Genomic DNA, 13,609 nt, shown 5'->3' on the forward strand with positions numbered 1-13,609 from the left:
AAGGTTATTTATAGATTCAATGCCATCCCCATCAAGCTACCAATGAGTTTCTTCACAGAATTGGAAAAAACTGCTTTAAAGTTCATATGGAACCAAAAAAGAGCCCGCATCTCCAAGACAATCCTAAGTCAAAAGAACAAAGCTGGAGGCATCACGCTACCTGACTTCAAACTATACTACAAGGCTACAGTAACCAAAACAGCATGGTACTGGTACCAAAACAGAGATATAGACCAATGGAACAGAACAGAGTCCTCAGAAATAATACCACACATCTACAGCCATCTGATCTTTGACAAACCTGAGAGAAACAAGAAATGGGGAAAGGATTCCCTATTTAATAAATGGTGCTGGGAAAATTGGCTAGCCATAAGTAGAAAGCTGAAACTGGATCCTTTCCTTACTCCTTATACGAAAATTAATTCAAGATGGATTAGAGACTTAAATGTTAGACCTAATACCATAAAAATCCTAGAGGAAAACCTAGGTAGTACCATTCAGGACACAGGCATGGGCAAAGACTTCATGTCTAAAACACCAAAAGCAACGGCAGCAAAAGCCAAAATTGACAAATGGGATCTCATTAAACTAAAGAGCTTCTGCACAGCAAAAGAAACTACCATCAGAGTGAACAGGCAACCTACAGAATGGGAGAAAATTTTTGCAATCTACTCATCTGACAAAGGGCTAATATCCAGAACCTACAAAGAACTCAAACAAGTTTACAAGAAAAAAACAAACAACCCCATCAAAAAGTGGGCAAAGGATATGAACAGACATTTCTCAAAAGAAGACATTCATACAGCCAACAGACACATGAAAAAATGCTCATCATCACTGGCCATCAGAGAAATGCAAATCAAAACCACAATGAGATACCATCTCACACCAGTTAGAATGGCAATCATTAAAAAGTCAGGAAACAACAGGTGCTGGAGAGGATGTGGAGAAATAGGAACACTTTTACACTGTTGGTGGGATTGTAAACTAGTTCAACCATTATGGAAAACAGTATGGCGATTCCTCAAGGATGTAGAACTAGATGTACCATATGACCCAGCCATCCCATTACTGGGTATATACCCAAAGGATTATAAATTATGCTGCTATAAAGACACATGCACTCGTATGTTTATTGCAGCACTATTCACAATAGCAAAGACTTGGAATCAACCCAAATGTCCATCAGTGACAGATTGGATTAAGAAAATGTGGCACATATACACCATGGAATACTATGCAGCCATCAAAAAGGATGAGTTTGTGTCCTTTGTAGGGACATGGATGCAGCTGGAAACCATCATTCTTAGCAAACTATCACAAGAACAGAAAACCAAACACCGCATGTTCTCACTCATAGGTGGGAACTGAACAATGAGATCACTTGGACTCAGGAAGGGGAACATCACACACCGGGGCCTATCATGGGGAGGGGGGCGGGGGGAGGGATTGCACTGGGAGTTATACCTGATGTAAATGATGAGTTGATGGGTGCAGCACACCAACATGGCACAAGTATACATATGTAACAAACCTGCACGTTATGCACATGTACCCTACAACTTAAAGTATAATAATAATAATAAATAAATAAATAAATAAATAAATAAAAAGGGAACACTTGTACACTGTTGGCAGGATTGTAAATTAGTACAAACACTAAGAAGAACCCTTTGGAGGTTCCTCAGAAAATTAAAACTTGAGCTACCATATGATCCAGCAATCCCACTGATGGATATAACCCAAAAGAAAGAAAATCAGTATATGGAAGAGATCTGCACTTCCATGTTTGTTGCAGCACTGTTTACAATAGCCAAGATTTGGAAGCAACCTGAGTGTCCATCAACAGATGAATGCATAATGAAAATGTGGTACATATACACAATGGAGAACTATTCAGCCATAAAAAGAATGAGATCCAGTCATTTGCAACAACATGGATGGAAGTGGAGATCATTATGTTAACTGAAATAAGCCAAGAACAGAACGATAAGCATCACCTGTTCTCACTTACTTGTGGGATCTTAAAATCAAGAAAATTAGACTCATGGTCAGAGAGAGTAGAAGAACTGTTATCAGAGGCTGGGAAGGGTAGCAGGGGGTTGGCATGGAGGTGGGGACAGTTAATGGTACAAAAATAAAGAAAAAATGAATAGGACCTGCTACTTGATAGCACAATACGGTGGCTATAGTCAGTAATAACTTAATTGCATATTTTAAAATAAAGCATGTAATTGGATTGTTTGTAAGTCAAAGGATAAAATGTTTGAGGGGATGGATACCCTATTTTCCATGACGTGCTTATTTCACACTGCATGCCTGTATCAAAATATGTCATGTACCCCATACATATATGTATCTACGATGTACCCACAAAATTTTTTAAAATAATTTAAAATTGTTTAATGATAAGGTATAATACATAGTACACTCCTTATGCTTAGAATTTTTCCTTTGTTTTGTTCTGTTTACGAATTATACTTGAAAATTCTCTTGTTCTATTATTTATTAAAATAAACTCTTCATATACATGTTGACATAATCTGTTTGAGCTTTGTAATGATCCACGCCTGCAGTTGTCCATTTAGAGGACACTACAGATCTCAAATTGAAGATAACATTAATCATTTGGTAGCCACATTTACAGGTCAAGACTAAGCTAGAGCAGGAACTAAACAGCTTCAGGATGATATTTATGTATCCAAGCCCCTTCCCCCAAAAACATGTCATTGCTCTCTTAGAAACATGCTCTAAAACTTCAAACTACATTGGAGTAACAGGTCCCATAGGGCTCAGCAGCCTCCCTATTCCTGCCTCTATCCAATCTCCTCTCCTCTTAACCTTATTTATGGCAAGAGATGCAAGTACTGCCAAGAAAAGTACAACAAAGTGGGTCTTGGCCATTGCCTGAAAGCATTTCCCCTAAAAGAGAAACATGAAAGTTTATTCAAAAGGAAACTACTCCAAAACTGCATCTGAAAATAACCAGTTTCAAAATACAGCAAACTTGGGAAAAACCAACTGCTTTCATGCAACAATCAAGGGAATCAAGAGTTATTCTTGTTTTTTTCACCCATATTTTCATGTCTAGATACTCATGTAGGATTAGGAAAAGCTAGGCAGCCTTTCAGGTTCACACAGAAGAGACATATCCTGTGCAAAGAGTTGGGAGTGACACATCCAGAGACGCATATGAAGACAGTAACAGAGCTAGAACAGGAGAGGTTTTTAGAGATGAGGGCTAGAAAATAGGTCTTCACTTCTCTTTTTAATAAAAGAGCCAGAAATATATGCATCAGCAACAGTTTATCTCACAACAGGATTTCATTTATGTTGGTTTGCAGGATAAAAGTACAGAACACCCAGTTAAATTGGAATTAAACAGCAATTAATTTTTAATATATTTGTGTTCCATGTCATACTTGTGACACACTTACACTAAAGAGGTATTCATTGTTTATCTCAAATTCAATCTAACAAGGTATTCTCTGCCTTATTTGCTAAGTCTGTGGCTCTATTTAATGCGTCTTTGAAAAGTTATCGGTAAATGCCCTTGGCTCTCAATTTTTTATCATCAGTCCAGATTTATCCCCTGAACTTCAGACCCAGAAAACCAGCTGCTTACTTGACATCTCCATTTCAGCATCTTAGAGGTATTTTAAACTCAACATATCCAAAACAGAGCTCCTGTATCTGTCACCACCAACCCTTCTCTCCCCACACCAGCTTTTCCTGCAGTCTGTCCCACCCCAATTAAGGGTCCATTCTTCCATTGCTTGGGTAAGTCATCCTTAGCTACTCACTTTCACAGCTCAAAGTCCTTTATTTTTTGTATGAGTTTACCAATTCAGAGGAAATCTCTAATCATAGCTTCTCCTGGGCCAGAGATGTCTTCCTTGGAACCAGGGAGCCTCTTGCCACACCTGTGTCAATCAACCAATAAATGACTATGCTTAAAGAAGGACAAAGGTGGCAACATCTTTTGCATTTATAAACTCAGTCAGCCCTGAGCTTTCACTTTCACTTCCAGCAACACTGTGGAAAACTCTTAGTGGAAACTGCTAACTATTGTTTGCGGTGGTGGTGCAGGGGTGCAGGGGGATGGGGGGATGAATTTCATTACTTGAAACCTTCACTCTCACCCTGGTTATTAAGGAGATACTTATTCCATTTTTAGAGTAACAACATACAGCTTTCTGGACTATAATGCTTTCTGGACCAGAGGACAAAGGAGTTTCAAGAAATTAGAAGAGAATGCACAATATGTAAATCCATGAAACATCTAAATCATAGCTTCAAAGTAGAGAACTCCAGGACATTTTCTGCCACTTCTTTTTTGGGTACACATGATGAATGTTGTGAAGCCATGTCAGGTCTCTCTTATCAGACATCAAGGCATCCAGTACCTACATAATCACAGCAACTCAGAGCAGCCTGATTTTTTCGTTTCTTTTGTTTTTAGAGATGGTGCCTCACTGTCACCCAGGCTGGAGTGTAGTGGTGCGATCATGGCTCACTGCAATCTTGAACTCCTCATCTCAAGCAATCCTCCTGTCTCAGCCTCCCAAGCAGCTAGGACCACAGGTGTGTGCCACCAGACCTGGCTAGTTGTTCTTAAATTTTTTGTAGAGACGGCGTCTCACTGTGTTGCCTAAGCTGGTCTTGAACTTGCTGGCCTCAAGCAATCCTCATGCCTTGGCCTCCCAAAGTACTGGGATTAGAGGCGTGAGCTACTGCACCTGGCTAGCCTGATTTTTTTTAATTCCAGTCTAGACCAATAAATAGTTTTTCTAAGTCTCCACCAGCTGTTATCTTCTGAGATTCTCAAAAAGGAGCAATGGACATCCCTAAGGTGACAACAATGTGGGGAATGAGCAACCAAAGTAAAAAAGGTTTCCTGGTTTATCATGTGTTCAGATATTTAAAGTTCTAGGCCTGCTCTGCAGAGTCAAATGAAAGGTGGTGCCTTCTGTCACACCGTTTCACTAACTATGTCATTACATCAAGAACGACTTCTCATGTAACATTCCAACAATGGCAAGTACATGTCATAAATGGCCAATATGATTAACAGTGTAATTTGTAAAAGTGACCAGGTAAAAATACAGTTGGCTAAGCATGTGATAAAACAAATTGAAAAAATGAAAAGCAAAACAAAACTACCTTGAATCTTTCTACCAATAGCCAGAGATTTTTATAAAGTTAAGAATAAATACTGTAAGTAGCAATATACATTGTTAATGTGGGACACAGAGGGGTAAAAATTTCTTAAGAAGATTTGAAAATGATTGCACCTGACATAGAAAAGGTTTTTGTAAAAGTTCAACTTCAATAAATACGTCTCTACTATATTATTCCATATCATGCATTTTCCTTAGACTTCAAATTTTAAGTGAGCGACTTTGAATGGATTATCTTTTTTTATTTTTTGCATATTTCAATGTCAAAAGTTTCCACGCCTTTTCAAGAACATGAGGCATGTTGCTATGCTCAAGGTCTCTGAAATTTTCTAAAGATTCTGGATATACAACAAAATATACCCTTGAAGCTACATTAAAAAAAAATTGAATCTGTTTTTAAAATGTGTGCAGCCAAGTTATCAGCTCCTCCAAATAAAAAGAGTTGTACAGACAGCCTGCAGAGGCAGTTTCACCCCATCAAAACTGTGATATCTTAAAGACTTTTCTATGTAAATTCTATTAAATTGTCAAGAGCACTTTCAGTATCCCAAGTTAGCAGAGTTTTCACCCATTTTTTAAAGACTTTCCCATAGTTGGTTTTCTCCCACTTATAAATTTATTAACTCTAAACGCAAATATTTCACTTTATCCCATTATCTTTCTGACAGTCTTGGGCTGTTTTCCTAAAAGATAACTGAAATGCTTTAATCCTCAGATTTTGTCAATAATCAAATTTGTATTTGAATATTGTATTTAGTGATTCTCTCAGGCCATCTGAAACACTGAAATCTGTACATGACAGCAATCACATCATTCAAATCATTCTGTTGCACATGTCACTAAGAGGAAAACGACCCACCATGAATATAGCTATTAATGTCAAACAGATTGTCATCTGGGAAAACAAAATGCATCAAAATCAGCTTCGGACAAAACACAGCTCTATGGGAAAACACCGTATTTTTATGTGCAAATGACTTCAATGTCTGATAGAAATTTTAAAAGAATGAGTTAGCAAAGAATCTGTTCCTCCTCTGCATAATCCAGGACAATGTAATGCAAACAGTTTTCTAGGTAAAGGGCTTTTAGTCACAGCATATTATGATTTTATCAAAGATGCATTTGCCCCACTTTCTAGTAAACATTATAAAGAAACGTCTGGCTTCTAGATTGGGTAGAGGGCTCTATTTAGCCTATCAAGGCACAGACCTGTTATAAACTCTGGGGCGCTTGCCAGAATTTTTTTCCCCAGGAACTCTGAGTAAAGATCGTACCTCGAAAGCAATGTGCGTTGCAAACCACACAGATTCAAGCTCCCACTCTCGCCTCCATAGCTTGGCATCTGCGGCTTTTGGGGTATTCCCCGCCTCCTAAAACTCAGACTAAATCACCACCTCCCACCACCACCATGCCACCATCCTTCAGCAGCTCTCAGGGGCTTAGCACAGAGCGCGTCCGACGCACACCTGCAGCCCTCCCGGTCCCTGCAGGGTGAACCCAGCTCCCAGCCATGCGCGCACCCACAAACGCTCTCCTATTTTCTCCGCTGCAACTGCCCACAAATTAGTCACCCACCTCACTCCTACTACTTATTCCCCCACGTCCCTGCCGCCTTTTCCCTCTTCCGGTGGCTTCGTCCCCAACACACCTGTCTACCCCTACGGCTGCCAGACGTCAGGTGCCCACGCTGCACCCTATCCCGCGCCCCCTCAATCCGACTGGCTCTTCCCGGTCCGCCCCGAAGGTCAGTTTGCTCGGAGTACCCGCTGTCCCCCTCCCCCCCCCGTGCCCACTCGCAGACCTCCCCCCAGCTCCCACCGTCGCGGACGCCGGGAGAGAAACCAGCAACGTACCTGCCGAGAGCTCGGCGGCCGCGGCGAGCAGCAGGAGAGCCTGGCGGAGCGCTGAGCGGAGCGCCCGGGTCATCGCCACCAGGCGGCCGCGCCGGGGCTGCGAGGCCCCAGAGCAGAGCGAGGCAGCCGGGGCAGCACGGCCCGCTTTGAAGTTCCCGGGCCGCGGGAGGGGAGCGCGGCACCGACACCCTTTTGAAGTGCGCGGTTGGCTCTAGTCAGTGTGGGCGCCCCCCTCCCCGGCCGCCCCCATCCCACGCCCCCCGCGGCTGGCGGTGCGCGGCGCTCCTGCCACTGGCCCCGCAGCCGGGCGGGGAGGGGGTGGTGGGGCGAGCGGCAGAGCCCGCCCCTGCCGCGCCTCCGCCCCCTGCGCCCTCTCGCAGCCGCCCGGGCCTGCTGCTGCAGGGCAGGCGGGCAAAGGCGGCCCTGTACCCAGCGGTGAGAGCCCAGAGCTGGGGCGAAGAAAGAGGGGAGGTGGGGAAGCGTCGCGGAACCTCCGGGACTAGATACTCCGGAAGGGGGCTCCGCACAAGAGGGAAAGCCCCACTGAGACTTTAGGGAAACTTCAACTACGCGGCGATTGCACCCTGGTGATCCGCTCTATAGCCTCCCGCAGAAGAGCCAGCCCCCTAGCTCTCCTGACGTTTATTGTCCAGGGTCCTTAAGTCCAACCAGGCTGCGCTGTGAGAGCCCCGCGGGCTTTCTACTCGCTTGTCCCACCACTACGTCCTAGCCGTTTACGCCTCTGGGGAAGGGCGCCCTCTCTGTTCATCCCTGGAAATGACCAGTTGTCCGACTGCCTTCTGGACCTATAAGCTTTGGTTTAACAAACTTCATCTCTTCTCGGGTGCCTTTTGGGAACTCTCCCCTCTATGAATGGCGACCAAACTTGGACCACCTGCGCCAGGTGATGTGGCCATCTACAATGCGTGACCCAGGTCTGGTAGTAAAAGACCTCACTTATGGAAGATATTTCGGCAGCTACAATTTCAGCAATTGAAGAACTAGGGGAACATACACACATACACACACACACACACACACACACACACACACACACACACACACACACGGATTAAGGGAAAGGGAAGAATTGTTTAAAGTAATATATGAGAAATTTGTTTGAGTATTGTTTAATCCCCAGAGGCTGTCAAATAGGTATGTTTCCCATGTGGATTGTGCCTAAGGACAACGGCAACATTACCAATTAACAGAAATTAACCTAAATTCAATTCACCTATGGAGTCAGAACATTAGAGTGAATGGGATTATTTCAACCTGAACAACGCGAAAAAGCAAGAATACAGTACTGGTATTATTACTACTGTTGGGGGTTCCTTGAGAAGTGATAGCATCATAAAAATTGCTTTAGAGTAAAACATTGCTTGCTTCTTCATCTAGCTCAGCACTAAATTATATGCTAGGTGTTCTTTCTAAGTTCTATGAAAGACTTATGGTGAAATGTTGTATATAATTGACTTTATTATCAAAGGATCACAATATTGGAAGTGAGATGGTCATTGGACTTTGAGATGTGGGTGGCATCCTGAGGATCCCTTCTGCCACCACCTTGGATAAGTCAAAATATTCCTAAGCACAAAAAAACTTTGTTCTCATTTTATCCTGGATCCAAACAAACAAAAAACTGGAGATGTGGGACAAATCTGAGCCCTTTCAGACACCCACAAAACAGATGCTTTTTTAAAAAGGCAAGAAAATGCTAGGACACATTATATTTTGTCTGGTTTGGCTTGCTCATTATTTGATAACTGCACCTTAAATTGTGATCTGCCAATAGATCATGATACCAGGAGCCTAAGAGCATAATGTAGTGAACTTTCTGGGTCTGCTTCCTCAAAAGTAAATGGAACTTAATTCCTCCCTATTTCCCAGAATTTTGACCAGGATCAAAAAGGGAAGTGTATGAGAGAGCATTGTTAAACCATACACATTACAACAATGGCAGGGATTTACTCCCCACATACTTATTTTGTCTCAAATTTAGTAAGCAACATCCTCTGCAAGTTGTAAAGCTCTCATTTGCAAAAAAAAATAAAAAATAAAAATAAAAAAGCTTCTTATTCCAAGAAGTCGAATTTTGAATAATTTCAATATTCTACACAAACTCAATGCTTAGTCTAATGGTGCATTATCAGCACGGTAGCCACTAGCCACATGTGGGTGGATATTGAGCCCTTGAAATGTTGTCTAGACTGAATTGACATATGCTGTAAATAAAAAATACATGCTAGGTCCAAAGATTTAGTACAAAAATAAGAATGTATCAAATACATTACTAATAATTTTATGTTGCTTAAATGTTGCAATGATAGTATTTTGGACATATTGAGTTGAATAAAATATGTTATTAAATCAATATTACCTATTTCTTTTTACTTTTTAGTGTGACTACTAGAAAATTTTAAATTACACACGTGGCCCACATTACATCTCTACTGGACAGTACTGGTCTAAAGAATCCTCATCAGATGGCAAGGATCCTTACCTTGTCTTAAGAACAGTATGTGTGTGTGTGTGTGTGTGTGTGTGTGTGTGTGTGTGTGTGTGTGTATATATATATATATATATATATGTAGTTACGTATCTTGTCAGTCAGCATATGGTCAGCCAATAAAGGAATCAGGATCTTTTAAATTCTTGGTTGAAAGTTCTGTAAAACATCAAGAAAGGTTAGTACATCAAAAACCTAAGTACTTTATTTGTAGGAATATTTTAAACTAGGTCTTTAAATACCATTTTCCCCATCCGCTTGTGCATGTTCCAATGTCAGTACTATGAAAGCTTTGCAGTAAGGTGTTAACTACTCTCAGTGTATTGAATCCTAATAGCTAGCAAACTATACTCTTAGGAAATTATAAATATTCCTTATATGCTTGAGTTCTTAATGCCACATTCATGGCAACAAAGAAAATATCTTAATCCTTATGATGTGTCCCAATTATACTTTATTTACACACACACACACACACCCCGTGGAAATTAATCCAGTCTTAATCCAGTATCTTTTAAAATGAACCATTAATAAAAAATACTCTTTGGATCATATTTAGTTGTTCATGTTATTTAATATAAACAATATAAATGCATTATTCAAGATGTGATATAACACATCTTTCTTTCATATTTTTGCACATAACAGAAAAAGATTTACATGCAAGATTCTTTTATTTCACTGGAAAGAATTTACATGCAAATGTGTTTTTCAAGATTTAACACCCCCCCCGCCACCTTAATCATCTATTTGTACATATTCATTGCCATAGCAACATTACATCATGACTCCTGTATTCTCGTAAACCAAAAGAAAACAACAACAAATAATTGAGGGGTTCATAGCCCATCAGTAAAACAGATTTTGTCTGAGTAAATCTTATATAAGCAAGGAATCCAGGTATAGGAAATGTAAATTGTAAAGATTTGATACATTGCAGAATAACACCCCAAGTTAATAAGGCAGAGAAATGTGTGTAATAATTGAACTTTGAAAAAGACTATCTGTTGGGTGTGGTTTTTTGTTTGGGATTTTTTTTATCATGCAGGTTCCTTTTATTATTACGCTTTCCAGAATCTCCAAACCCATGCATCTTAATTTCTCATTTCATCTTGGAACATGAATTTATCATGGAATGAGCATATGGTGAGGAGGCATGCTACAATAATTTGCTATGCACTATCAAGGCCTAATCTTTTCTCATTTTACTGCATTTTTCCTTCCCCAAACTCATATTACCCCTAAAGAAGTGCATGGCACACTCAGCTCCACTCATCTCATCTCATCTCTTAATCCCAGAAATCTTTGCTTTGGGAAATCTTGGTTTCACTTCTATTCTTTTTTTCTTTTCTTTTCCTTTTTTTTTTTCAATTCTTAATTTCCATTCCATGAAAATACTCATGTGTTTCAGGACCTTTATTGAACATTTGTAATATGTGTCCTCAATGCATCTACCTCATGAGGCAGCTCTGGTTTCATAAAGAAGAAAAATATGGAGCCCTCTGTGGACATGGTTAACGAGGAGATATCAAACTGTTTCTTAGCTCAACTGATGCTGCTAAATCTTAAAGTCTATTTTCAGTACTTACATTATCTGTTTTCACCACCTTCCAAAGTGGTTACACTCCTTCACTAATTTTCTTTTCTTTATTTTTAAATTATTTTTATAGATTCAAGGGATGTAAGTGCAGTTTCGTTACATGCATATAATACATAGTGGTCAAGTCTGTGGTTTTAGTGTATCCAGCACCTGAACAGTGAATACTGTACCCAATGGTACTTTTTCAACCCTTACCACCTGGCTCCTTCATCTGCCCCTCTTTTGGAGTCTCCAGTGTCTATTTTTCCTATCTTCATGTCCATGTGTACCCTTTGTTTAGTTCCTACTTACATGTGAAGACACGCAGTATTAGATTATCTGTTTCTGAGTTATTTCACTTAAGATAATGACCTCCAGCTCCATCCATGTTGCTGCAAAGGATATAATTTCATCCTTTTTATGGCTGATTAGTATTCCCTGATGTACATATACCACATTTTCTTTATCCAACCATCTGTTGATGGACACTTAGACTGAATCCATGACTTTGCTATTGTTAATAGTGCTGTGATAAATATACAAGTTCAGGTATCTTTTTGTAATAATGATTTGTCCTCCTTTGGGTACATACCCAGTAGTGAGATTGCTGGGTTGAATGGTAGTTCTATTTTTAGTTCTTTCAGAAACCTTCATATTGCTTTCCATATAAATTTACATTCCCACCAACAGTGTATAAGTGTTCCCCTTTCTCCACATCTTTACCAACATCTGTTGATTTTGACTTTTTAATAATGGCCATTCTGACTGGTATAAAATGGTATCTCATTGCTTACTGATTTTCATAGCCTTTTAATACTATTGACAGGGTATTTTCCCATAACTCAAATTTTGTCTGTTTTTTCTTTCACTGATCAATGTCAGTATGCTGGGATGATAAGCTATATTCTATACAGGCCCTATAAAAGGCAGGTCAGAGATTCAGTTCCAAGTAAGCAAGTCACACCACTTGGATGATTTTCTTAGAATGGTCCCATAATTACACCCTACCCGAATGAGGTCACAAGGATGTAAGAGAATTAGATGGCAGAGTATAAGTCTATTACTTCCTGGGAAGACTCAAAGAAGATAGTTATTAAAAACCCCAGACAAAAACGTGAGGGTTCTGATGATCTTGACTGAAGTAAATGAGTAGTTTAAAGCTGCTGTGTCAAAGGTGGCAGCCACTAGCCACTTGTGGCTATTGAGTACTTGAATGTCACTTGTCTAATTTGATGTATACTGTGAGTATGAAATACAAACTAGATTTCAAAGACTTAATACCAACAAAAAGAAACTTAAGTTATCTCAATAATGTTTATATTAATTACATGTTGAAATGATATTTTTGATATATTGGGTCAAATAGAATATATTATTATTAAAATTAATTTTACTTTTTTACTTTTTAATACAGCTATTAGATCATATGTGTTGCTTTCATTATATTATATTTCTACTGGATAATGCTCATCTAATGAATCCTTATTCAATATTAAGGATTATTTTTCCTGTACTTGAAATGTACCAGCAGCAAGACCATATGAGTCCATTCTCACATTGTTGTAAAGAAAATTACCCAAGACTGGGTAATTTATAAAGAAAAGAGGTTTAATTGACTCACAGCTCTGCATGGCTAGGGAGGCCTCAGGAAACTTATAATCATAGCAAGGCCAGGCGCAGTGGCTCACGCCTGTAATCCCAGGACTTCGGGAGGCCAAAGTGGGCGGATCACGAGGTCAGTAGATCAAGACCAGCCTGGCCAACACAGTGAAACCCTGTCTCTGCTAAAAATACAAAAAATTAGCTGGGCATGGTGGCAGGCGCCTGTAATCCCAGCTACTCTGGAGGCTGAGGCAGGAGGATCACTTAAACCCAGGAGTCAGAGGTTGCAATGAGCCGAGATCACGCCATTGCCAGGGTGGCAGTGCAAAACTCTGTCTCAAAAAAAAAAAAAAAAAAAATTCATGGCAGAAGGCACCTCTTCACAGGGTGGCAGGAGAGAGAATGAGTGCCAGCAGGGGAAATGCCAGACACTTATAAAACCATCAGATCTTGTGAGACTCACTCACTATCAAGAAAACAACATGGGAGAAACTGCCCCCATGATTCAATTATCTCCCACCAAGTCCCTCCCGCAATGTATGAGGATTATGGGATTACAATTCAAGATGAGATTTCAGTGGGGACATGATGCCAAGCCATATCAAAGGTCTTTCTTCCAATCACATTGCTCCAAATGCAGTTATCTGTTACTCTTTTCATTTCTTCAATAGTAATTCATATTCTGTCAATAATCAAGTCACATTTATTTTTGTTTTATGTTGTCTATTATCACGTTAGCTGTTACTACCATAGTTGGAGCCAGAATAATTTCATACCTGAATTGTCGTAATTACCAACTAAATCAACTCTGTATCTTCATGTTATCCCAATCTTAATGTATCCTCGAGGTTGCCATGAGGACAACTTTCTATTAGCATGACTCTTA

The 13,609-nt window shown here is 40.1% G+C and overlaps 1 protein-coding gene across 4 annotated transcripts in view; it reads right to left on the minus strand.

Annotated features, from left to right (window-relative positions):
• The window catches only part of LOC105493212 (activin A receptor type 1C), a 95,253-nt gene extending 87,926 nt beyond the window's left edge, over positions 1-7,327 (minus strand). For 2 of the 4 annotated variants that reach the window (XM_011760737.3, XM_011760734.3), the window contains exon 1: positions 7,034-7,327. In XM_011760737.3, the coding sequence (XP_011759039.1) occupies positions 7,034-7,106 (73 nt within the window). In that variant the 5' untranslated portion in view covers positions 7,107-7,327. Of the gene's footprint in view, positions 1-3,803; positions 3,901-6,828; positions 6,846-7,033 lie in introns of those variants that run through there. The other 2 variants (XM_024796406.2, XM_011760736.3) reach the window with 2 other exon arrangements.
• Positions 7,328-13,609: the final 6,282 nt, after the last annotated feature.

The sequence above is a fragment of the Macaca nemestrina genome, chromosome 11 (genome assembly GCF_043159975.1).
Source record: "Macaca nemestrina isolate mMacNem1 chromosome 11, mMacNem.hap1, whole genome shotgun sequence".
Taxonomy (NCBI): Eukaryota; Metazoa; Chordata; class Mammalia; order Primates; family Cercopithecidae; genus Macaca; species Macaca nemestrina.